Raw genomic sequence first — 22,993 nt, forward strand, 5'->3', positions numbered from 1 at the left:
TTTCCTTGGTTGTTATTTGAGGGCACATGGTGTAAATGCAGCAGATTTTTGTGGGACTGGCCAATGCTGTTGTATGTTTTGAACATGTCATCAAAGGCCAGTTAGGTAAGAGGGCAGTACAACACGATTTCTGAATGTTTCTGTAACACTTGGGTAACTGGGGAAGGGCTGTTAGTCCAATCTCTTTGACATGTCATGCAAACTGCACATCAGTGAATGTGGTGGTGTGGTATCAGATAAAAATGATGGATGTGTCCTCTGTTTTTAGGTCAAATCTTTGTCTCCTACTTCATTATTTCCTTTAGAAAAGAAACCTCAGTGAAATTTCAGAGCTGTTGGCTTTCAGACTGTCCTTTCTGGGACAGCTTGATTTAAAAATCTGTGCCCTGTAGGTACCTGAGCAGACAAAAATTCCTGAGGAGCCTGCTGTGGAAAGCAGGCATTCTCCAGGAGCACAGGGAGGGCAGGGGCACTTCAGTCTCTTCATACACCTTAGAATTAATCATGTGAAGCTACATGTGTATGCACAAAATCTCTGGTGTGTTCTGACCCCTCAGAGAGTGTGGGGCTAAGCACAGGTGGCTGTGAGATTTTTTATGGGCAAACTACAACTCAGTGCCCCAGAGCAGCACAACTCTGTCCATACACTGCACTTTCCAGCAAGGTTGAAGACCTCCAGGAGATGCTATAATTTTTTTTCAGTGCAGCACAGGATTAGTTTCTTCTCAGCTGCTGCAAGCTGGCATAACTCCCATTAAATCAGTGGAACGGTGCAGATCTGCTTATCTGATGACCTGATCTGCTCTCTCAGGGAGTACAGAGCAGTGCAGAATCTTTAAAACACCATCATAAGACAAAAACTATTAAAGAAACTCCTGGTTTTGTGGCTAACAGCTGTGCCTTCCTAACTCTCAGAACAGCATGAGCTTTTCAGTGTTTAATTCTTTAATGCATAATGGAGAAATTTAAGTAATTCTTTGCATGATCTGTTGTTAAATTCTGTTGTTGGCAAGAGAAACCATGTCTCTCTCTGACAGAGCTAATGTTAGATGGCTTTGGTGGTATAGCTATATACCAAATTAATTTTTGCCTCAACTTCTGAGTTTTGAGAAGCCTGGTTGTTTGTTTCCTCCTAGGGGCAGACAGCAGGGACATGTGCAATATCTGAAACACTCAGAGATGTCTTGAAGAACCTCTTCAGCTCAGCTTCTCCATCTGTAGAGCTGAGTGTGAGGCCTGCAGACACAAAGGAGGTTCAGGTAAGGCTCATTGCTTCCAAAATCTTTTGAGAGGTGTCCTTCATGCTTTATTACATATTCATGACTCACAGCTGAGTAAGTTTAACAGTGTTCAGTGACAAGAGCTGGGACACATGTTTAGAACAGCACAGCCCATGGCAGTGGAGGCTTTGTGGTCCCACCTCCCTTGTGGCTTTGTTGGCGTTCCAGCCCAGCTTCCCTGTGCCAGCACGGCACCAGGCTTTGGTGCTGGCACGTGCACAGTGCCCTTGTCCTGGTTGCCTTTTGCAGAATGTCCAGAACACGCTGAGCCTTGTCCCTCAGGGCACCAGTCCTCCCAAGCCTCCGAGGGCTCATGAGCTGAAGCTGCTGCTGAGGAACATCGCGCTGGAGCCCCCGAGCGACCTCCGTGCTGCAGGTACTGCACCCCAGGGCTGCTGCTGCTCCTCAGGCTGGCCTGGGCTGGCTGTTCTTACTGTTATAGATGGATAATGAGAGGATTTGGTCTCACAATTAAAAGATAATAGTTGTGTGAATATTAATAAAAGCTTTAGTGATGTACAGTTATGTTATTGTAGTTTAGATGCCCTCTGTTCTCCCCACAGTTCCCTTTCCCCCTGCATTGTTGCCATCACACAGCCTGGGCTGTCCAGGACAGGTACAAAGGAGCTGCACAGGTGTCCCTTGCATGGGGCAGCTGGGAATGGAAAAGCTTGGGGGTGCTCAGGGGGTGAGGCATGGCAACAGCTGAGCTCCAATCCAGTGACAAGAAAGCAGTTTGCACTGATGAATGGCACAGAAGAGCTGCCTGACAGACTTTGGGAGGGGCCAGGGCTGGCTGATGCAGCCCCAGGGGTATAAAAGACTGAGCATCCACCTTGAAGTTGAACTGGGGATGTGGTGTGCATGAGGGGCAGTTCCCAGCACTGCAGCTTTTTCCTTATGCAGTCCTTTTGTTGTATTTTTGTCAAGGTTTAATAAACCTTTCTAAATTTTCAAAGTGAGCAGTTGTTTCTCACATTACTTTCCTTTCAGCCGAGATAAGGAAGTTCTGGTTTACAGCCTGCTCTCAAAAGAAGGTGTAAGAAATTGCTGTATTTTGAGAAATAGACTTCATAGAATCACAGAATGGTTTGGGTTGGAAGGGACCTTAAAGCTCATTCATTCCACCCCTGCCATGGATGGGGACACTTCCACTGTCCCAGCTTGCTCAAAGCCCATCCAGCCTGGCCTTGGGCATTCCCAGGCATGGGGCAGCCACAGCTTCTCTGGGCAACCTGTGCCAGTGCTGACTTAATGTATATTTCAATTTATTGGAGTATTAAACATCTTGTTCTTCTTGTACAAATCCGTCATTGCTGAAAACAGATTGAAATGACCACATACATAAAGCTGGCTGATTATTTTCTGGCTTTTAGTTTTAATTTCTAAAAGTTCTCACTTTGGCAGTTCCCAAGATGAGAGGCTCAAATCCAGCTCTCCATTAGCTGCTGGCAATGACATTGGCTTGATTCAATATTACCTTACTTTTCTTTACTTTAGAGTGATTTGCAGATATATCTCAAACTCTCCTCCTGTATTAGAAACTCCTGAAAGGTATTTTTTTTGTTGTCAGGGACATTTTCCCCTGATGAAGTGCAGGTAAAGGAAGAAAGTGCCTCTTGTAAGTGGAGAATGAAGCCAAAAAAGAGGTCACTGCCTAATCCTAGTGGAGTTAGTGTTGGGTTTGGAAAGCAGCACCAGGCCTGTCTTGTAAGGCTCAGACTTCTCCAATTGCAGATTGAGGCACAGCTCAGATTCTCTCAGCAGAATTACAGATTGGAGGCTCTGTTGTTTATGGCCACTAAACAATTCTGTAACAGGATTTTTAATGGAAGCTTGTGGCTGCTAAATTGGGCAAGGCAGTATTTTAGATAAATACATCCTGCTTGCTGTTCTCCATTTTTTCAGTTAGAGGTAATGGTTTTCTGCCCTAGAGTCATGTGTAATGTTGCTTTGCTCATCCTGGTTGGAAGTGATCCCCTTAAAAATCTCTGCAGAGCTTTTTTTTTTAAAAAAAAAACAATTTATTTTTAAGCACTTCTGGAACTCTTGGCTGTGAAATGTCCTTTATCAATAAAATATGCTGGCAACTGCAGCCCAGTCAAGTGGAAAGTGTCCCAGTCCACAGCAGGGGCTTTGCAATGAAATTATCTTTAAGGTCCCTTCCAAGCCAAACCATTCTATGATTTATTATTACTCTACAATTTTGTAGTGCAGACTAAACTTTCCAAAAGATTGGGTCATTTTGCCTCTCTCTGCAAGTCATGAGATGAGATGAGATGAGATGAGATATCTTTGTGCATAGAACAGGAGATTCACCTTCTGAAAATCCCTGCACCTTCCCAAAAAACAAGAGGAAAAGGAGACAATTCCTGTGCTCTGCTCTGGGAAAACAGCTGTAGGGGGGCAAAATCCCATTTGCATTCTAACAGGAGATAGAGGGAATTTTGCTGCTTCCCCAGCAGCTCCTGTAGTATAAATATTTGGAACTGAGGATGAGAAATAAAGCTTCATAATGGGGTTTAACTGGTACACTGGAAATCCAGTGGGAATCCTGCACAGCTGGAAAGGTGCTGGCTTCTGGACATAACTGGTTGACTTTTAATTAATATTCCCTAACAATAATGAATTCTCCTGTTGGAACCCAGGCTCCATGGGCTGTGCAATATTTCAGGCACAGGTACAGAGGGGCTGGGGAGGGGCAGCTTGTCCATGCTGATGAAACCATGGATGATTGATGGATGCTGGCAGGGTTTGTAGGTGCTCTGGATCTCCTGTAGATACCTTAGTGACAGGGTTTGTGGGTTTGTAGGAGCTCTGGATCCCCTGTAGATATGTCAGTTCAGCTGGTGAATATCCAGTAGCAGAACAGGTCTCTGCTTATGGGCTGTGCCTGTTTTTATCTCCTTAGTTTGTGTATGTAAACAAAGGTCACAAAGATTTTGTGCTGCATGTTCTACAGGGAATAACTAAGGGCAAAAGTGATTTCTGCTGGTGAGGAAGAAGCAATAAATTGCTTACAGCAGGGCAGAAGAGCTGCAATACCCTGTTGGGTACAGTTGGTTTGTGGTTCAGGTGGAGTTCCAGGGTCCCTGCCCTGGGCTGGGGACGTGGCAGCAGGACCAAGCCCAGAGACAATTGTAGTCCAGACTGCTTCACTCATCCTGCTTGGAAGTGATCCCCCTAAAATCTCTGCAGAGCTTTTTTCTTTTAAAAAAAAAAAATTAGTTTTAAAGCACTTATGGAACTCTGTTTCTGGGGGAGCAGAAAGCAGCCCAGGTCCCTGAGCTCAGGCTCAGCCCCTGTGAAAGCAGCTCAGCTGCTTACCCTGGGCTCAGCTTGGATCCCAAATAAGCTGTGTGTGTGTACACAGTGCTTTGTCTCTAATCACCTTGCCAGGCCCAGGCTGCCTCTGTGCCTGAGACAGGGCTGATCCACGGCCCCAGAGCATCCCCAGAGAGCAGCTGAGAGCTGCTCATAGCAAACACAAACCCAGATTCTTCTGGAGAACCGGGGGCGGCAGCTTTTGTTTGCTTTGCACACAGTCAGGACTGAGCTTTTGTTGCTTTCCTCGATGTGTTGGAAGTCTGGGTTTAAATTATTTCTGATGCTGTCAGAGCCATATTAAAGAAACTGTTTTAAGGGGAACACATCAGGGAAACTATTTCCCCTTGGAGCAGCAGTAGAACTACTCTTAATATGCCAATTTGCACCACTATCAAATTCCGAGATCAAGGCACAGATAAGGTTTCAGCAGTGCTTTAAAACCTGTTAAGAACCCCAGTGCACACACCACTGTGAATTAGCACTGCTGTCACCAGTCACTTGCCAGCAGAAAAAGCTTATTTTCATCTCCAGAAAATAAAATCACACTGTGAGTGTGACCAGGGGGAACTTAGAAAACTTCTGTTTTTTTTAAAGCAGCTTGTAAACAACTTTACTCCCTCACCACCTCACACCCACAACATCACCTGCTCACTCTTTGTCTCCCGATTTCTTTGGATCGTTTTATGCCTGCATTTTGTTGCTTCATGGCAGGATTTAAATCAGGCTGTCATGTTTCAGTGTGTAGGGTAGTTCATAAAACAACAGTGATGCAATAGTGACCTTTGCCATAATATCCTCGGTGTACAAGCCAAGGGAAGGCATTTATCCTGTGGGAGGGTGAGAAAAAGTCTGCAAAAGTCTGTTCAAAAATGCAGTGTGCAAGGAAAAAGGGTTTCTTTGCAGTAAGTGGCCTCTTGGTGACAGAGCATTTGATAACTGATTAATAACTGTTTTTATTATTATTAATATATTAATATTGTTTTATTATTTATTATTAATAACTGATTTTTCTTGCCCTTACAGGCAGCACAGACCTTGTGTGTATAGTTCAGTTGAATGACCCTATGCAGAAGTTTTCCAGCTCTGTAGCCAAAAATGCTGCACATCCCTTTTGGAAGGAAGAGTTTATCTTGTAAGTAACTTACCTACTGAGAATACTTTTACACTAAAGCACCTTTTTTTTCCTTGAACTGTGTGAGAGAAGAGTGGCATTTTGAAACAGATCCATTCTTGGACTTTCTCTGTGTGGCCTCAGAGAAATCTGGAGCTGGTTGGGACTTGAGGATCTCTAATTACCCTCTGCATGGAAATGAGATACAGGTCTGTAGGTGTTCCATGGTAGAGACATGATTCTAGTAGATGACAGCGGTCACAGGCATAATAAATCACCTCATGCTTTCCTATAGTGCCAGAAGAGAAGTGTTAGCACTTCTGAGGTAGCAAAGTTTAGCTGCTTAAAAGCCAGCAAGGTGTAGCAAGGTTTTGCTAGGTTTTGTTAGCAAGGTTTTGAAGTCACTTGACTGTGAAAATTGCATTTGAGGGAATCTAATGTCTCTCCATTCCCTCCCCTGAGTGGGAAAAACAAATGTGTAAAAACATCTAAAAGAATGGTGGCCATGACTAAAAAGGGAGTGTAAAACTTAACTAGATTTTCTTTCTCCTGTAAAACAAAAAAAGGGACTTTCAGGCAGCCTACACAGTATTCTGTGATTCACACAGCTGCTGTAAATAAGGCCAGAAGTGAGCAGTTCTAAAACTATTTTTATTTTCACTTTCTAACAGAGCAAAAATGGCTTCTGAGGTGCATGAGTTTAGGAAAGGAGGGACTCAGTGATAACTTTGTTTTCTGAAATATCACAAAATGCTTCAGCAGTGGCTCTGTGATTCACTTCAGCCATCTGTTGGTGGAACAGCACCCGAGCACACAAGTTCCCAGCAGTTTGGGACAGGAAGTTTGAAAGAATAATACCCTTTTCCAGCTGAAAGGGCTGGGAGAGGGCAGGCAGGATGTGATTAACTTGACAGGAATTTGGCCTTGACACCAGGAATAATGCTGAGGTTTCCACACTGCTTTTCAGAAGTGCATGAGGTAAGCTTGGGGGCTTTTACAGATAAATGATTAGGATTTTGGCAGGGGTTTTTGAACTTCTTTCAAGTTCCCACACACAAACCTCTGCCTTTTTCTTTCTTCAGAGCTAAAATTATCCACTCTGAACACCACAGTACTGACCCCCATGTCAGACTCTGCTTTAGCTTCATGGCAAAGCAGCAGTAGGGACATCAGGGTGCTCCTTTCCAAGTTTTGGGGTGCAGGAAGGGTGGGAGTGGCAGAGAAAAACTTCAAATCTGCTGCATAGATGATGTACCACAGCATCTGATGGAGGTGGGGTGTCTGCAGCCAGGATCACACCACTCTGAAATGGGGACATGGCAAAATATAATATATGTTTGGATGTCCTGAGGGTTTTTGGCAGAATGCCTGCTGAGAAGGGTGTAAAATAAGGTTTTACTGCAGGGTTCCTCAGCAGGCACCCAGTTTGCTCCACTGTGTCAGTCAGAGGAAAAGTTTTGTATCTGTTGTCTAGTCCATCTTAGGAAGTACCAGATGTGTAATTCTGAGAATAGTTCACCTGGGTTTTGTCACACAGAAACTCTCCTTGTTGGCTTGCAGCATCCTTGAGTCTTGTTTTGGAACAGTGATGCTGACTCTTCTCATTTAAAGCTGTAACTACTTTTGTTTTCTTGCATCTGCCCTGTTTTTGCAGGACACTTTCCTGCTTTGACAGGGATGTTGGTTGGGCCTGTTCCAGCATCTTGACTCACAAATTTGATCCTGCCAGGAGAAACAAACCTTTTTGGTGTTGTGGTGTAGCAGTCAAACTAGGAGCCATCTTCAGCTCCTGGGGGGAAGAAAATCCTCTGAAATTCAATAAATTTAACCTCTGCAAAAGTGGGAGAGTGACCCAGGCCATGTTTTTTTTCTGAGATCCCTTCAGTCACTCTTACCCACCAGCAAGGTGCAGTGTTTGGCTTGGAGAAAGCTGAGAAAAGCTGGGGAAAGGGGAAAACCTACATGGGAAGGAAAATCTGCTTGGACTGCAAAGATGTAACGTGGTTTTGTTTCCTTCACAGTGAACTAAGTGCCAAATCAAAAGCATTGCAACTGCAAATAGTAGAAGATGGAAAGTTGGATAGTAAGTATTTTAAGACTGAGTCATTTTGCATGATCAGCGTGTGAGCTTTGCTGAGTGTTGACAGAAGTCCCCTTTTATTTCTGGATGGCCACAGAAACTGTGAGATCCATCAGAAATCATGGGTGGAAGGAGAATACACTGACCAGGTGGCTGGGTTAAGGTTGCAGAGAATCTTTGAGTTTTGTTCTACATTGTCAACATACTGAGTCTTCCAGGTGCTGATATCCTGTGTTTTTCCATCTTTTAAACATCTAACAGATCCACTGTGAACCTTTTTGGTTTCAAATTAAGCTTTTGAGTTCCTTCTGTGGCTGAAGGGGAATCATAGGGGTTAATTGTAAATCCTTCCTTTTCAAGTCCCAGAGAGTGCCTAACAATTGAGCTATGAAAATCACAATCAGGTGTAAAACACTCCACTTCTGATTATATTTATAGATATTTGCATTCTTATATTATTATATATTTATTATATTTATTTGGATTAAATATAAAACATAGGAGGATCAAACATTTTTACAGCTCAATTCTGTTGTTTCAGAATTATTTATAATAATCTACATATACAAAGTTGTGCAATACCTTGCCTATGATATGTGATTATTGGAGGGATTGTGAAGTCAAAAGCTTTAAAAAATTTCTGATGTGGATACTACTTTTTATTTTTGAAAGAATATGTATGTGGAGTCAGCAAACTTATGTTTTTCTTGGACAAAATGTAGTCTTGACTGTACCTAAGCATCTTTAGTCTTTCAAACAACACCAGAAATGTTCTGCATCCTAACTTTCGGCCTGGTTTCCTGAAGAAAAAGGTCCCAGTGGATTGTGCTGACAATTCTCTTCCTCCCCCTCTGTCCCTCTATACCTGCTGAGCTGTTCTTTTCCAAAAAAATTAAATAGAAGACTCAAAGTAAAATCATATTAATGAGCAGGGTGCTGAGTTATATTAATATAATGTAAATCCCTCCTTGTATAATACAGGTATAGACAAGAGTTTATTACACCTGTTCAAATTGTAAGAGTTTGAGAAAAGTGTTTAATACGAATTCTCAGCGCATGTTCTGTGGTAACCTGACCCCAAAAGGCCAGTGAAGTGTAGGAATTTATTGTTTTTAAACAATCTGCTTTGCACAGAAAACTAGGATTTCATCTCTTAAATCATTAGTACCTTTGCTAATAATTTGTTCTTATCTAGTGGAGCTGATAAAGTCATGGGAGGAGCAAGAGAATTGCTGAAGTTTTATTAAAGTTCAAATTAGACACTATTGTTGTGATGCACCAGTTAACCAGGAATCCAGATTGCCCTCTGAAGTGAAAGATGCAGAAACTGGTTATGGAGATTGTCCAAGAACCTCATAGTTGTTTTCTTTTTTCCCTAGATAATCTGCATATAAAGGGAAAAATAATGGCCAGAAACAACAGTAAATAAGTAATATTTCATGGTTCCATTCACAATATAAGCCCAGGCTGAGGAATAGTCATAAAATGTCAAAAAAGCTGTAAAATGCCACTTCTCTGTGCCATGGTGCGGAACCAATTACTGCGATTTTTTGCCTGAATTTTTCTCCTCCGTTCCCATATTCTCTCCCTTACCCATCCTGGCAGCTTTAACTGTGGTCTGACCTTGCTGGTTGTGTTCTTGCAGGTCCTTTATCCGGGCAGGTGACCGTCCCTCTGGACCTGTTCAGGAAGCAGCCCTGTGGCCAGCACAGCTTTGCCCTGAGCAGAGGGGCCGGGGAGAGCAGCTCAGAGCCAGGGCCCGGGCTGGGCTCCATCACTGCAGAGGTACTGCTGGGCTTGGGGGCATCTGTTCCTTCAGGAACTGCTTGGGAATGCTCACACACAGCTTGGACAGGAGCACTCTCTGCTGGGTTAGTGTGGGAACTCAGCACAACATTCCTGATGTGCAGAGTCACCGAGACAACCCTTGGGGGGCTCGGAGGTCCTGGAACGTTGCCAGAAGTGTCTGGTGGTTGGACTTTGATCCTGCACAGGAAGCAACACCTGTATGAGGATGGGAGGATCACACGGGGATAAATGGTGAAGAGATAGATTAATTATAGTGTGAAACACAGGTTTTACAGTCTCGGTACAGGGGGGTTCTAGGGGATGGAGGAATTAGGGCGTGTCCTGTCCTTCTTCTTCTTCTTCTTGTCATCCATCTTCAATGGTGATGGTGGTGGCACTTTGGGATTGGTTTTTACTGAATGTGCACTTGTCAATAAGGGTGAAAGGTATTGGGGAAAATAGGTAAATATCCTATACGTATTTTAGGGTATAAAGATAAGTGACCGCCCCGAGGGCTCTCAGTGTGCTCATAGCTGGCTTGCTGTGCGGACCTCTGTCGGGCCGAGAGAAAATATTGTAGATAAGAATTAATAAACAACACTGAAGAACTGAAAAACCTGAAGACTCCTTTCGTCTTTTGGAGCGCGGGCTGCCCCAAGGCCATCCAGGGCCTTTCCAGACCTTTAGCACAGCCGAGGAACGGGACAGGTTAGGAGCTGGCTGGATGGCCAGGCCCAAGGAGTGATGGTGAATGGTGCTGCATGCAGCTGGGGCCAGGCACCAGTGGTGTCCCTCAGGGGTCTGTGCTGGGACCAGTTCTATTTAATATTTTTATAGACAACATGTATGAGGGCATCGAGTCCTTCATTAGTAAATTTGCAGGTGACACTAAGCTGGGAGCTTGTGTTGATCTATTGGAAGGAAGGAGGGCTCTGCAGAGAGACTTGGATCTGTTGGATGGATGGGCAGAGTCCAAAACTTTGTCATCTTCAGATACAGGTAAACAATAGTATGAAGTTTAATAAGTCTCAGTGCTGAGTTTTACATTTTGGCCACAAAAATCCCCTACAATGTTACAAGCTGGGGATGGTGTGGCCGGACAGTGTTCAGGTGGAAAGGGGTCTGGGGGTGCTGTGGTGGTGTTCACAGGGATCCCAGGATGAGGGAAGAGATGAGAATGTTGGCTCCATGTTTCAGAAGGCTGATTTATTATTTTATGATATATTAAAAGAAAATAACATATTAAAACTATAGTAAAAGATTAGAAGAAAGGATTTCATCAGAAGGCTAGCAAGGAATAGAAAGGAATGGAATGGTAATAAAATCGTGTGACTCTCAGAGAGTCTGAGTCAGCTGGACTGTGATTGGCCATTAATTAAAAACAATCACATGAGACCAATCACAGATGCACCTGTTGCATTCCACAGCAGCAGATAATTATTGTTTATATTTTGTTTCTGAGGCCTCTCAGCTTCTCAGGAGAAAAAAATCCTAGCAAAAGGATTTTTCATAAAATATGTCTGTGACAGGGTGCTGGTCAAAGCCAGTTGAATATGAATGAGCCAGCAGTGTGCCTTGGTGGCCAAGAAGGCCAATGGCATCCTGGCCTGCACTGGGAATTGTGTGGCCAGCAGGAGCAGGGAGCTCATCCTTCCCCTGCACTGGGCACTGCTGAGGCTGCACCTTGAGTGCTGCGTCCAGTTCTGGCCCCTCAGTTTGGGAAGGATGTCCAGATGCTTGAGCATGTCCGGAGGAGGCAACAAGGTGGGTGAGGGGCTTGGAACACAAGCCCTGTGAGGAACATTTGAAGGAGCTGGGGTTGTTTAGCCTGGAGAAGAGGAGGCTCAGGGGTGGCCTTATTGCTGTCTACACCTTCCTGAAGGGAGGCTGCAGACAGGTGGGGTCGGTCTGTGACAGAACCAGAGGACACAGCCTCAAGCTACGTCAGGGAAGGCAGAGGTTGGATATTAGGAAGAAATTTTTCACTGAAAGAATACTAAAGCACTGGAATGTCCTTCCCAGGGAGGGGTAGAATCACCATCTCTGGATGTGTTTAAAAAAAGCCTGGCCATGGCACTTGGTGCTATGGTCTGGTTGAGGTGTTAGGGCATAGGTTGTACTCAGTGATCTCAGAGGTCTCTTCCAACCTCATTCTTCTGTGATTCTGTCATCTCATGCTTGGACTTGTGGCTGAGTCAGAGCAGCCTGTTCTGACTGCAGGGTGTTTGTGTCTTATGGGATTTTGAAAGGAATTTTGAATGATTTAGAGATGGGACTTACGGGTTGTTTTAGATGATGGGGGTTATGTTTCTTATCTTCTACACAGACAGGAAGGGTGAGTTTGGCTCACATCTTTACAGCATGGTTCAGAAGGTCACAAGACCCCTAGTTACAAAATAAAATAAATTAAAAGTTACAAAATAAATATTTTTAAAGGTTTATTGACCAATAAAACACTGCCAACAAGGATATTTATGTTTTTGACCCAATCCTTAAATATTTCATCTTATGGACCCATGCTACAGTGTAAGCTTTCTTAGCTAATCCTGTTACAACACACAAACCTACAGTGCTGCATTCTAAACTCCTTGTTTACCTTTGTAACTACTTTTTTTTTCCTACATCTTAAATTCTAAAACTCTAAATTTTCCTCTACTTAACGAGTCTCTGCTTTAAACTAAAAATCCACATTCTCACTTCTAGCACTGAAGTTTTGAAGCCTTTTCCAAGGTCTCAGATCAAATCCTGGATTTAATTCTAAGCTTTGGCTTCCAGGCCTAAAGTTCTGAGAGCTCCCTGCATTTCAGATTCCAACAGTGAAATTGAAAGAATTAACTCTTGAATTTGGCTCAGCAAAAACCTAAAAGGAGTACCAGAAATAGAGTCCTTCTTGCCTGACTGTGCTTCTGAGGTGTTTTTTTGTCTCCTCAGTTCTCTTTTATAGAGCCCAGTGAAGTGAAGGCCAGGCAGGTCTCCTCTCCAGTGCTGGCCACCAAGATCGAGAAGGACCGCACTGTGATGCCCTGTGGCACTGTGGTCACCACTGTCACTGCTGTGAGAACCAAACCTCGTCTGGAAGGGAGATCCTCCCCCCTGAGCACAGGTCAGCACCTCCACATCTTCCCCATGGGCACCAGGAGGAGCCCTGGGGGCTGGCATGGCAGGGAAGCAACAATTCCAGAGCTCTCTGATGTGTTGGAGTGGGGCTGTTGTTCGTATTCTCCAGAATCAGGGTTTTAATTTTCATCAAAACTTGTTTCTTACAAGAGGAACAGTTAATATTTCTTTTAATTCACCAAATCTTCACCATAGTGTGATGATGTATAAAGGCTGGATTTTGGTGGATGGTTTTTCATATGACAAATATATCAGAGCTTTGCTGATAACAAACCATCCTGTGCCTTCTAACCTTGATCTGTGTTATCATCTCTGATGAAACTTGGTGTTACCTGGTGACAAAATACTTTTCAGCATGAATCTGCTCACTTTCCAAGAGCAGATTTTCCAGTTTTTCTTGGGAAAATTATAAAAGTAAAACCTATTAACAGTCTTGGTGTGAAGCATCACAAAGATCTATGTTCTTTTAAGTTATTAAAGCAAATCTTATATTTAAGTGGGTGTTGTCTAATGTGTTACAGTAGAAGGTTTAAAAACATTCTTTCATGTTTCAAACATTTAAAAATGTTTTAAAAATTTAAAAATGTTTAAAAAAATTCTCACACTTCACTGGCCTTTTAAGGTCAGGTTTACCACAAAACATGTGTTGAGAATTTCTGTTAAACATTTTTCTCAAATATGATTTGAACAGGCATAATTGGTGTAATAAATTCTGATTAACACAGTAAAAAATGTCTTGACCAGTTCAAATAACCAAAAAATTTGGTCCTCAGATTCTCCTGTGAAAACTCCAGTTAAAGTAAAGGTGACTGAAAAGGATTTCATTGTTGAAGCCCTCCATTCTCATGGTGCTCCAGTCAGCAAAACTTTGTCATCTTCAGATACAGGTAATAAAAATGTTTGGGGCTGCTAAGGAGAACATTTCTCTGTTCTGCACGTGGGATTCATGTGATCCTGTTAAAATGACAGCCAGCCCATGTGGCTGCTGCCTGTCAGCACCACTGGGGTGTTTTTGTTACAAAGCTCTGTGGTTTGGCCTATGGCAGCCTTGCAGTACAAGTCTGGTTTTAATTGGCAATTTAAATTACTTGTTTTGAATAAATAACAATGAGCTGTGGTTTGGAGAGGGGAGGAGGCTGCAGAAAAGCCAAAAGAAAGTATTTGCTCTTACTTTTGAATGAAAGATGCCTCCTTTTATGAAGGCTGCACACATATTCTTAATTCTAGGCCTCATCTTTTCTTACATTACTGTCACAGTAACAAAAGGCACTGCTCAATTTAGTTATCACTGGTGCTGTTCCTTCCTCTATTCTCTTTGTTGCTGTTAAAACTCTTGCCAGAAAAGTCCACCTCAGGCAATTAAACATGGGGATTTTTGTCTTGTTGACTTCCTTAGCCTTGTTTGTTCCTGAGCTTGATGAATTTGATTAATGTGTATTCGTGTCCTAGATGCCAGAAGGGGCCATGCTTAAAAATAAACTTGTGTTTGTCAGTAAAGAGCATTTTATACAGAAGATTTTATATTCCTGTGCAGTGGTTGGAGGGGAAAAGGGAGTGCACTTTACAGGATTTGGAAGCAGCTACTTTGCCTTCCCCACCCTATCACAGTGCCATTGCAAAAATGGAAATGCTGAGCAGGGAATCTGGAAAAGGAGGAAAATAACAAAAAAGCTACCTGAGGAAGTAGCATCGTGTGTCAGCCTTGTACCATGTTAGAACTATGGTTCTTCATGACTGGGATAATTCATGATGGCCCTACTGTCACCACAGGGCAGCAATGCATTGAAATAATGGGGTGCTTTGTCCAGCACCTCCTTTGTTCCAGAGGTTCCAGGACCTCATTGGTTCTCATGGAAAGGGTCTGTAAATGCCATTTTAGTACCTTTCCTCCAAAAATGGGTGACAGGAGAGAAAGAACAGCACCTACCCTATTATTTCAACATGATTGAAATAATGGGGTGCTTTGTCCAGGCTTCCAGAACCTCCTTTGTTCTCATGGAAAGGGTCTGTAAAAGTCATTTTGACACCTTTTCCCCAAAAATGGGTGACAGGAGAGAAAGAACAGCACCTACCCCATTGTTTCAACATGATTGAAATGATGGGGTGCTTTGTCCAGGCTTCCAGAACCTCCTTTGTTTTCATGGAAAGGGTCTGTAAATGCCATTTTGGTACCTTTTCTCCAAAAATGGGTGACAGGAGGGAAAGAACAGAACCTACCCTATTATTTCAACATGATTGAAATAATGGGGTGCTTTGTCCAGGCTTCCAGAACCTCCTTTGTTCTCATGGAAAGGGTCTGTAAATGCCATTTTGGTACCTTTTCTCTAAAAATGGGTGACAGGAGGGAAAGAATCTGGAAAAGCAGCAAAATAACCAAAAAGTTACCTGAGGAAATAGCATCATGTGCCAGCCTTGTACCATGTTAGAACTGTGGTTCTTCATGACTGGGTTAATTCATGATGTCCCCACTGTCACCACAGGGCAGCAATGCATTGAAATAATGGGGTGCTTTGTCCAGGCTTCCAGAACCTCCTTTGTTCTCATGGAAGGGGTTTGTAAATGCCATTTTGACACCTTTTCCCCAAAAATGGGTGACAGGAGGGAAAGAACAGCACCAACTTGCTGGGTGCTGAATTGGCAAATTTATGGTGTTTGTGCCATTTCTGTGAATTTTAAATGAAGGACAAGCTCTGGCTGTGTCTGCTCTGTTTTTCCCTGTTTCCTTGCCCCTCTGAAATGCTCCTTTCTTTGCAGAGCTGCTGGTACTGAACGGCACCGACCCCGTGGCAGAGGCGGCCATTCGGCAGCTGAGCCAGTCTGCCAAGCAGAAGCTGAAGTCCCCTCGGAAGAAAAGCACCATTATCATATCAGGGGTGTCCAAGGTAGAGCAGAAAACACACTTAGAGTTCATGCTTAGCTCTGGAAAGCCTTTTCTGCTCTGACTGCAGTGCTAACAGGGCTTCTGTGTCCCTGCAGGGTCCAGTTCTCTGTGCCAGGTTATTTCTGTGGCTGTTTCAAGCTCAGCCAGATCAGGGTGTTGGGTGCTGATGGTTAGATTGGACAAACTGACTAAAATGTACTCTGTCCTTGGATAGGAGTGGTGTTGGGGGTTTGGGAAATCTATTTAGGTGAGAAGAGATACATATAAAATATGTATATAAAACAAGAATGTATTGTAAGAAGACAAAGTTAATTTCATATTAAAGGTAAGAGCTGAAACAGGCACACAGGCAACCAGGGCTGTTTTCACTCTAAATACCAAGTCTAGCCTGTGAATGTAAGGAAATACACACACAGACAGATATATATATATATATATATATATATATATATATATATATATATATACACATATAAAGAAATAGCACTTTAATACTCTTTAGTACTATACTACTCAGATACAATCCAGTGCCAATCTGATGCCACATGTTATATTATATATATAAGTAATATTTTATATATTATATATATAAATATATATTATATATACTATTTATACTATTTTTATATATAAATATATATTATATATACTATATATTATATATATATAAACTTCATAGTTTTGGGCTTTTTTTTAAAGTACAATAATTTAGATACTCAGCCTCAAGTTTTATATTCTTTATATTCTGTGTTTCACTCATGTAGGGAAGATGCACTGAAAAAGTAGGGAAGATTTTTATACTTTTTTTCAAACTTTTTTGTATATTTTTTCAAACCCTCTGAAAAATCTCTGGTTCTCTGGTCTGTTCCAGAGGGTGGGCAAACAATGAGACAAGATGAAATGCTTTGATGTTAATTTTCTTAGAAGGACCAAAAGAAATGCTGACACTTCATTACAGCAGCACATATGGCGGAGTCCTTTTATTTGTAGTGGGCCCAGGAATAGGTGGAAGGCGTTTCCTTAATTGATTTTTTCACTCATTTGGACTTTGCAACATGATTAAAGCTTTGCTAAATGTCCCTCTCCTTTAGTAGAGCTAAGGAAGCTTCAGGTGGCTTGCTGGTGATCCTGAGCAATACAAACACAAGTGTAAAGAGTTAAAATAACTCTTGCAGGGAGGTTTGTTTTGCTCCAGCAGGATGACTCGTGTCAGTGTTGTCTCTTATTTCCACTGGGCAGACCTCTTTATCTCAGGACAGTGAAGCTTCACTGATGATGGACTATGCTGCAGCCATGGACAGCTCCTGCAGGGAAGCAGATCCACCCACTGTGGAGGAAAATGTTGCAAAAATCACCTCTGACAAAAAGCAGTCACTGGATGCATCAGAAAGAGTCCCTGGCACCGACCCTCAGCAAAGCACCCCCAAGGCCTGGGGCTTGGAGAATGGCAGCCAGCAGTGGGACGCCAGCACACTCTTAGACCAGACCTCTGAAGAAATATCTGGGAGCTCATTAAGTGTTTCAGAAACTGGGAGCATGAAAAAATCTAAAGGTACATGATCCTCACTTCCACTTCAGTGACTGCTTTCTCTGTGTAATTGCCTGCAGTAGTTCATCCTTTTTCTTGATTTTTTTGTCCTTCAAACTCTTTGTGATTGTGGTGTTGGTTGAAGTTGTTTTACTTGCAGCTCTCTGAGCCAGTCAGGCTTTTTACCCTCCCCTCCATGAGGAAACAGCTCACCCTTAGAAGCTGGCAGCTCATTGCACCCAACTCAGTTCTTTGGGAGAGAAATCGCTAGTCATATGATGAATTCCTCAAGGAAAATTGTGTCCTTATAACCCAGGACTTGCCCTATATTGCCAGGGTGAAGATGGCAGGGATCCACTCTTGCTTTCCAATCTATTCCTCTTCTCCTTCAGCTCTCTGAGCCCTCACTAAAGTGTGTGTTCAGGGAAACACCACAGCTGAAGAGAAACTGCCTGCTGAACAGATTCCCCCTTTTCACTCATTTCATTACAGATTCCCCCTTTTCACTCATTTCATTGCAGATCCCCCTTTTCACTCATTTCATTACAGATTCCCCTTTTCACTCATTTCATTAATGCATCACTTGCTAAAGAAAATGGAATAGAAGTTAATTTAAGAAGTAAATAAGGTATCAGATCATTTTGCTTAGGTAGTTACAAACCTGAATAGCTGCAGTTTGAAAATGTCTTAGGGTTCTTTGTGTTTCCTTGGTAAATCCAGTAACCTGTGAGCACTGGTTTGTGGTAAACACAGGGGCTATTAGGAAATCTTACAAAAGGGGTCAGTGCAGTGGACTGTGCCCCAAACAGGCACACAGGTTGCACCTTAAAGTTGCAAAAACCACTGTGCTTTTCACTCATACCCATCCCTCTCTGCTTTATTATTTTCTATCCTTTCCTCACCCAGAGATCCTGGGAAATGGCTCACTACAAAACCTCCCTGTTTGACTGGATTTTCACCCCCCTCACCCAAGGGCAGACACTGGAGCTCTTTGTCAGGACCCTCCCTTGGAGCTCTCTGGCCTTCCCACAGCTGGACTGCTCCACTTGAGAGATCAGGAGGGAGCAGCAACAATCCCTGTCACACACATGCCCAGGCACTGGAAAGCCTTGGGTGTGTTGGGGGTGAAGGGAGTGGGTTAGCTGTCAAGGGATTTGGATCATTTTGGAGCCTGGAAAAGTTTAGCATGCTGTGTGAGAAACTGCAAACCTCTGGACTCTTCTTCAACATGTTACTCTAAAGCAAAAAAGTGGAAATTTGTGTGTGAGTTATCTAGTTGTGTGTTTCCCTGTGCAAAGAGGTGAGGCTTCTAGAGATCCTTTTCACACAATTCAGTATAAGTCTGAAATATCTCTGAGAGAGTTGTATCATCTTGAAAAAATACTTGGAAAAAACTGGCTCAAATCCCTTTCATTATACACAGATGTCTTTGTGGAAGTCTTGAATCTCTGCTTTGTCACAGCTGAGTAGCTTTTATGGAGTAAGATGGGAAACCATTTCAACCCCCCTGCCTTCAGTGAGCTGTGAATAGTTCAAGGCTTCTGTTTGTCAAATGCTTTCCCTTAAAAAAAACAAACAACAAAAAAATCCACCACAAATAAAACCGCAAATGCAACAACAAAAAAACCCAAACACGGCAAAAAACCCAAACAAAACCCCTTCTGCTTTGAAAAGCCTTTTGTGTGTGTTAATGTCTTAAAGCTAGCACTTTTTTTTACTCTTGCATATTTTTGTTTGTTTGTTTTTTTACCTTTCTGATTTCCTCTCTCTTACCCGTTCCTTTTTATAAACTTAAGATGACTGCTATGCCAGCCAGAATTAATTACCTACACAGTAAGTTAATTTTGTCTCTATTTTTTATCCCTAAGAAAATGTAGCTTTACAATGAGACCCTCATTGTAAAAACTGAAGCAAAAATTAGTTTGACACCCATTTTCTTCTTCCCCTATCCATTCCTTTCCTCCTTCCAAAATTACCTTCCTGTGCTCAGGTGTCTTAGCAGACCAGTCTGCTGTGACAAATCATCTTTCTGGTGGTTGTGCTGTCCAGGAGGGTCACACAGAGAGGGCACCAAGGAAACCTTGGAGGGATGCTCTACATCAATCAAAATCTGCTCATGCAAACCATGTGTGACCCCATAACTGGATATTCATACCAACAAAACTTACTTCAAAACCTGCTGCTTATAGATTTTTAGATTAAACTTTTCTGGCTTAATTTAGAGAGCTACCACAATCTTAGCAGGTATTTATAAAACCACCTGTATGAAAACTCTTTTGGAAGTTGGGAAGGAATGGAAAGCCATCTCTGTTGGTATCCTTGTAGATGTGGAAGGAAATCTTCCTCCATTAGCACAAGTGAGATTCAGAAGTGATCCCACCCCCCACCGGCATTTTCAGAACACCCCACATCGGTGCCCTGAGCTCATGCAGTGCTCTGTGCTCATCTCCTGCTGCTGGGGGCAGGGCTGGCACATGGATCCTGTTGAACTGGAGGAATAAGCATGCAAACAGCACATGAAGCAGCACATGAACCAGCATGGGCACTGCCAGGCTGCTGCCCTGCCTCCTGCCAGGGCTGCATGTCTGCCCAGCAGCCAGAGCCCCTGCCAGGCTGCCTGCACACTGCTGGGCATGTGGCAAGCTTCCAGGCAGCAGGGGCTGAACTCCAGGAGCTCTGGTGTCAGGGGTGCTGCTTGTGCTGAGCCTGTGCTGCTCCCAGGGAAGTGCTGCCCACGGATTTTCAGCTGCAGCGAGTTGTCCCAGGCCACCAGCACAATTTTTGGAGCATTCTTAGTCAGGTGCTGTTTCCTGTTGTAGAAAATCTGAATGGCAGAATGGATGGGACTAAAAATCTGCTCAGGGGTAAAGCCTTGTGTCCTGGTGCTGCTGGGCAGAACAGCTGCCTGCTCAAGCAGGAGCTGCACAGCAGTGAGGCCTGTGCATCCCCAGCCTCTGCACATCAGCAGCTGTCACTGTCCTGGGTGGAACACTGCTGCTTTTGTGCTGCTGATGGCAGCTTGAAGTGGCACTGCCTTGCCAGAAAGATCAGTCAGAGCGGGAGAGCAGTCAAGATTCAAATCCACGAGTTCTGGTTGCTTTCAGCTGATTTCTGCTTCCCATCCCATTGTGCCCTCTGAGGAGAGTCTCAGCAGCTGCCAGAAAAAACCATGTTCGAATTTCCTCCCAGGTGCTGAGTGCTTGGCCCTTAAAGTACACAGTAATGAACCCAAGTACAGGTTTATGACTGCCTTGGTGTGCGCAAAGCAGCATCTGGCTGCCATGAAATACCTGTTCTGCAGCTGTCACTGTGTGCAGAGTGACACAGAGACCTTGGCAGGTCCTCAGGGGACAAACATTTAATTCTAGCTGTGGCAGTGTCCCGTGGAAGAACTGCACTGTGTGTGTTGTTTTTTGTGTCCATTTGCAGTGGGAAGAAAAGCAGAATCAGGACCATGCCATGACAGGAATTAATAGCTGAAGTTGGAAAGGATCAGGAAACCCGATAGTGGTGCAGGGGGGAGATGTGGAAGCCCTGCCAGGGAGGTGACTGTCCCCACTCCCAATCTGACTGCCAGAAGCTCCTGTGCTGGCTTGTCACCTGGGTCCTTCTCTGTTCAAACGAGCTCTTGCCACCTGGGACAGCAGCCCTACCAATTCCATACAGAACTGCTGCTATTTTAGCCCAGAGCTGATGTCCCAGCCAGGCTGAGTGTTGCTGGGAGCCTGGAGCAGTGTCCCTGCCAGCTGCACACCAGGCACACATGAGAGGGAGGGTGGAATTTGGCAGAATAGCTGCAAAAACAGCCCGAGCTTGCAAAGAGAGGAGTAGTGATAGCTGCTGTTGGCAGCATGAGTCCCTGGTGAGATGACAGCTGCAATTGCCTTGGCTGCATGCTGGGTTTGACAGGGGGTCAGAGGAAGGAACACGGCAAAATAAAGCAACTTAATTTACCACAGGAGGGATTTGGGCAGACTTCTGAACCTGTTGGAAGCAGATGTAATATTATTTTTAATCTGCTTGAAGTGCATTGCTATTCCTAACAGGGTTTTAGAACAGCAAATGCTTTGTGAGTGTTACTCTGGGTGGTGCTGCTGCATTTCTATGGAACACCTGCTGCCTGGCTTGTACACAACCACTGCACATATGTTCACTGCCAGGTACTGCTGTCCTGCACCTCAAATTGAAATTTGCTTCACGGGCTGATCTTCAACTCCTTTGATCTCTGAAACAACAAAGAGTAACATTATTTCCTCTCTTTTTCATTCTTTTTATAAAATCCTTTCTACTTTACTGGTTGGAAAGATTGGATGTGCCTCTGTGACACGTGAGAGCCCAGGGTAGAACCCACCCCAGTGCTGTGCATGTGTGTATGAGCACTGGCATGGCCTCCAGAGCAGCATTAGGAACTGAGTGTAAGGAAGGAGCCTTAAATCAGAGAATCAGCTTTTCTCACTCATGCTGCACTAAGAGCTGAGTTTCAAGAGGACAGCATCCTGTTCTGTCTAAAGTGTCCTGCACCTTTTTCCCTGAGCCTGTTCTGTCTAAAGTGTCCTGCACCTTTTTCCCTGCACAGGTGGCATTTTGAAGAAAAGCGCCAAGCTGTTTTTCCGCCGGCAGCACCACCAGAAGGACCCAGGGATGAGCCAGTCCCACAATGACCTGGTGTTCCTGCAGCACCCCCTGGCAGAGGAGGGCCGCAAGAAGGGGGGGACACTCTCCAGGATGCTGAGCAAGAAGCTCCTTTCCAGGAACAAGAGCAAGACCAAACTGAACGGGGCCTCGGGAGAGCCGTACCCATGAACCCAACCCCTCTCCATGGATTCCTGCTCACCACATGAGCACTTGTTTACAGAGCAGTCCTAGAGAATACAAATATGGCTGATGGCTTGCATAAAAGGATGTTCACTGTTAACAGTGGTCTTTTTGGTTTATTTTTCCAAAATGCTTTTTCTCTCTGATGATGAAGTTGTTCCTCCAAATACAAGCAGTGCTGAATGTGTCCAGCTTTTGGAGGAGTGTGTGGTTTCTTCTGGAAAAGGAGGGAGGATGAAGAATGGTGCAGGTGGGGACCAAGAAGGCACCTGATGTCCTGGGGTGTACTGGGAAGAGCATTTCCAGCAGGTAATGCCCCTGTGCCCACCCTGAGGGCACCTCTGGCTGCTGTGTCCAGCTCTGGCTCCTCAGCACAGCAGGGCCAGGAGCTCCTGGAGCTGAGCAAGGGCCTGGAGCAGCTCCGTGCCCAGGAAAGGCTGAGGGAGCTGGGGCTGCTCAGCCTGGAGAGGAGCCCAGGGAGAGAGAGGGGCTCAGCCCTGCCTGGCCCTGTGTCTGTCCCTGTGGCTGTCCCTTGTCTGTCCCTGTGTCTGTCCCTGTGTCTGTCCCTGTGGCTGTCCCTTGTCTGTCCCTGTGGCTGTCCCTGTGTCTGTCCCTGTGTCTGTCCCTGTGTGCAGAGCTCAGAGCAGGCCCAGGCTCTGCTCCAGGCCCAGCAATGGCCCCAGAGCCACGGGCAGGGCCTGAGCCCAGCAATTCCCCTCACAGGAGGCACAACTTCTGCCCTGGGCAGGGCCCAGCCCTGAGCAGAGACCAGAGGGGCTCTGGGGGCTCCTCCCTGGGGACATTCCAGAGCCACCTGGACCCAGCCCTGTGCCCTGTGCTCTGGGATGGCCCTGCTGGAGCAGGGAGGTGGCACCAGGGACCCTCTGTGACTTCCAGCCTGACTGATGCTGTAGGAAGGACCCAAACGTGATCACCTGATTTACATCAATGGGGAGCTCTGGACTGAAACCTCACACTCAATTTATGTGACTGAACCTCTCCAGAGAGAGAAAACACCACTGTGCTCCCTCACTGCAACAGTAGCAACTGATTTTTCTAGTCTGAA

The 22,993-nt window shown here is 44.4% G+C and overlaps 1 protein-coding gene across 1 annotated transcript in view; it reads left to right on the forward strand.

Annotated features, from left to right (window-relative positions):
- The window catches only part of C2CD2 (C2 calcium dependent domain containing 2), a 35,666-nt gene extending 13,274 nt beyond the window's left edge, over positions 1–22,392 (forward strand). The window contains exons 5-14 of the mRNA XM_054290055.1: positions 1,137–1,259; positions 1,530–1,656; positions 5,631–5,739; positions 7,740–7,801; positions 9,444–9,583; positions 12,518–12,689; positions 13,477–13,590; positions 15,458–15,585; positions 16,824–17,136; positions 21,689–22,392. Of these exons, the coding sequence (XP_054146030.1) occupies positions 1,137–1,259; positions 1,530–1,656; positions 5,631–5,739; positions 7,740–7,801; positions 9,444–9,583; positions 12,518–12,689; positions 13,477–13,590; positions 15,458–15,585; positions 16,824–17,136; positions 21,689–21,915 (1,515 nt within the window). The 3' untranslated portion in view covers positions 21,916–22,392. The remainder of the gene's footprint in view (positions 1–1,136; positions 1,260–1,529; positions 1,657–5,630; positions 5,740–7,739; positions 7,802–9,443; positions 9,584–12,517; positions 12,690–13,476; positions 13,591–15,457; positions 15,586–16,823; positions 17,137–21,688) is intronic.
- Positions 22,393–22,993: the final 601 nt, after the last annotated feature.

This window comes from Melozone crissalis, unplaced genomic scaffold (genome assembly GCF_028551555.1).
Source record: "Melozone crissalis strain CALT ecotype California unplaced genomic scaffold, PUWL_Pcris_2 ptg000075l_1, whole genome shotgun sequence".
Lineage (NCBI taxonomy): Eukaryota > Metazoa > Chordata > Aves > Passeriformes > Passerellidae > Melozone > Melozone crissalis.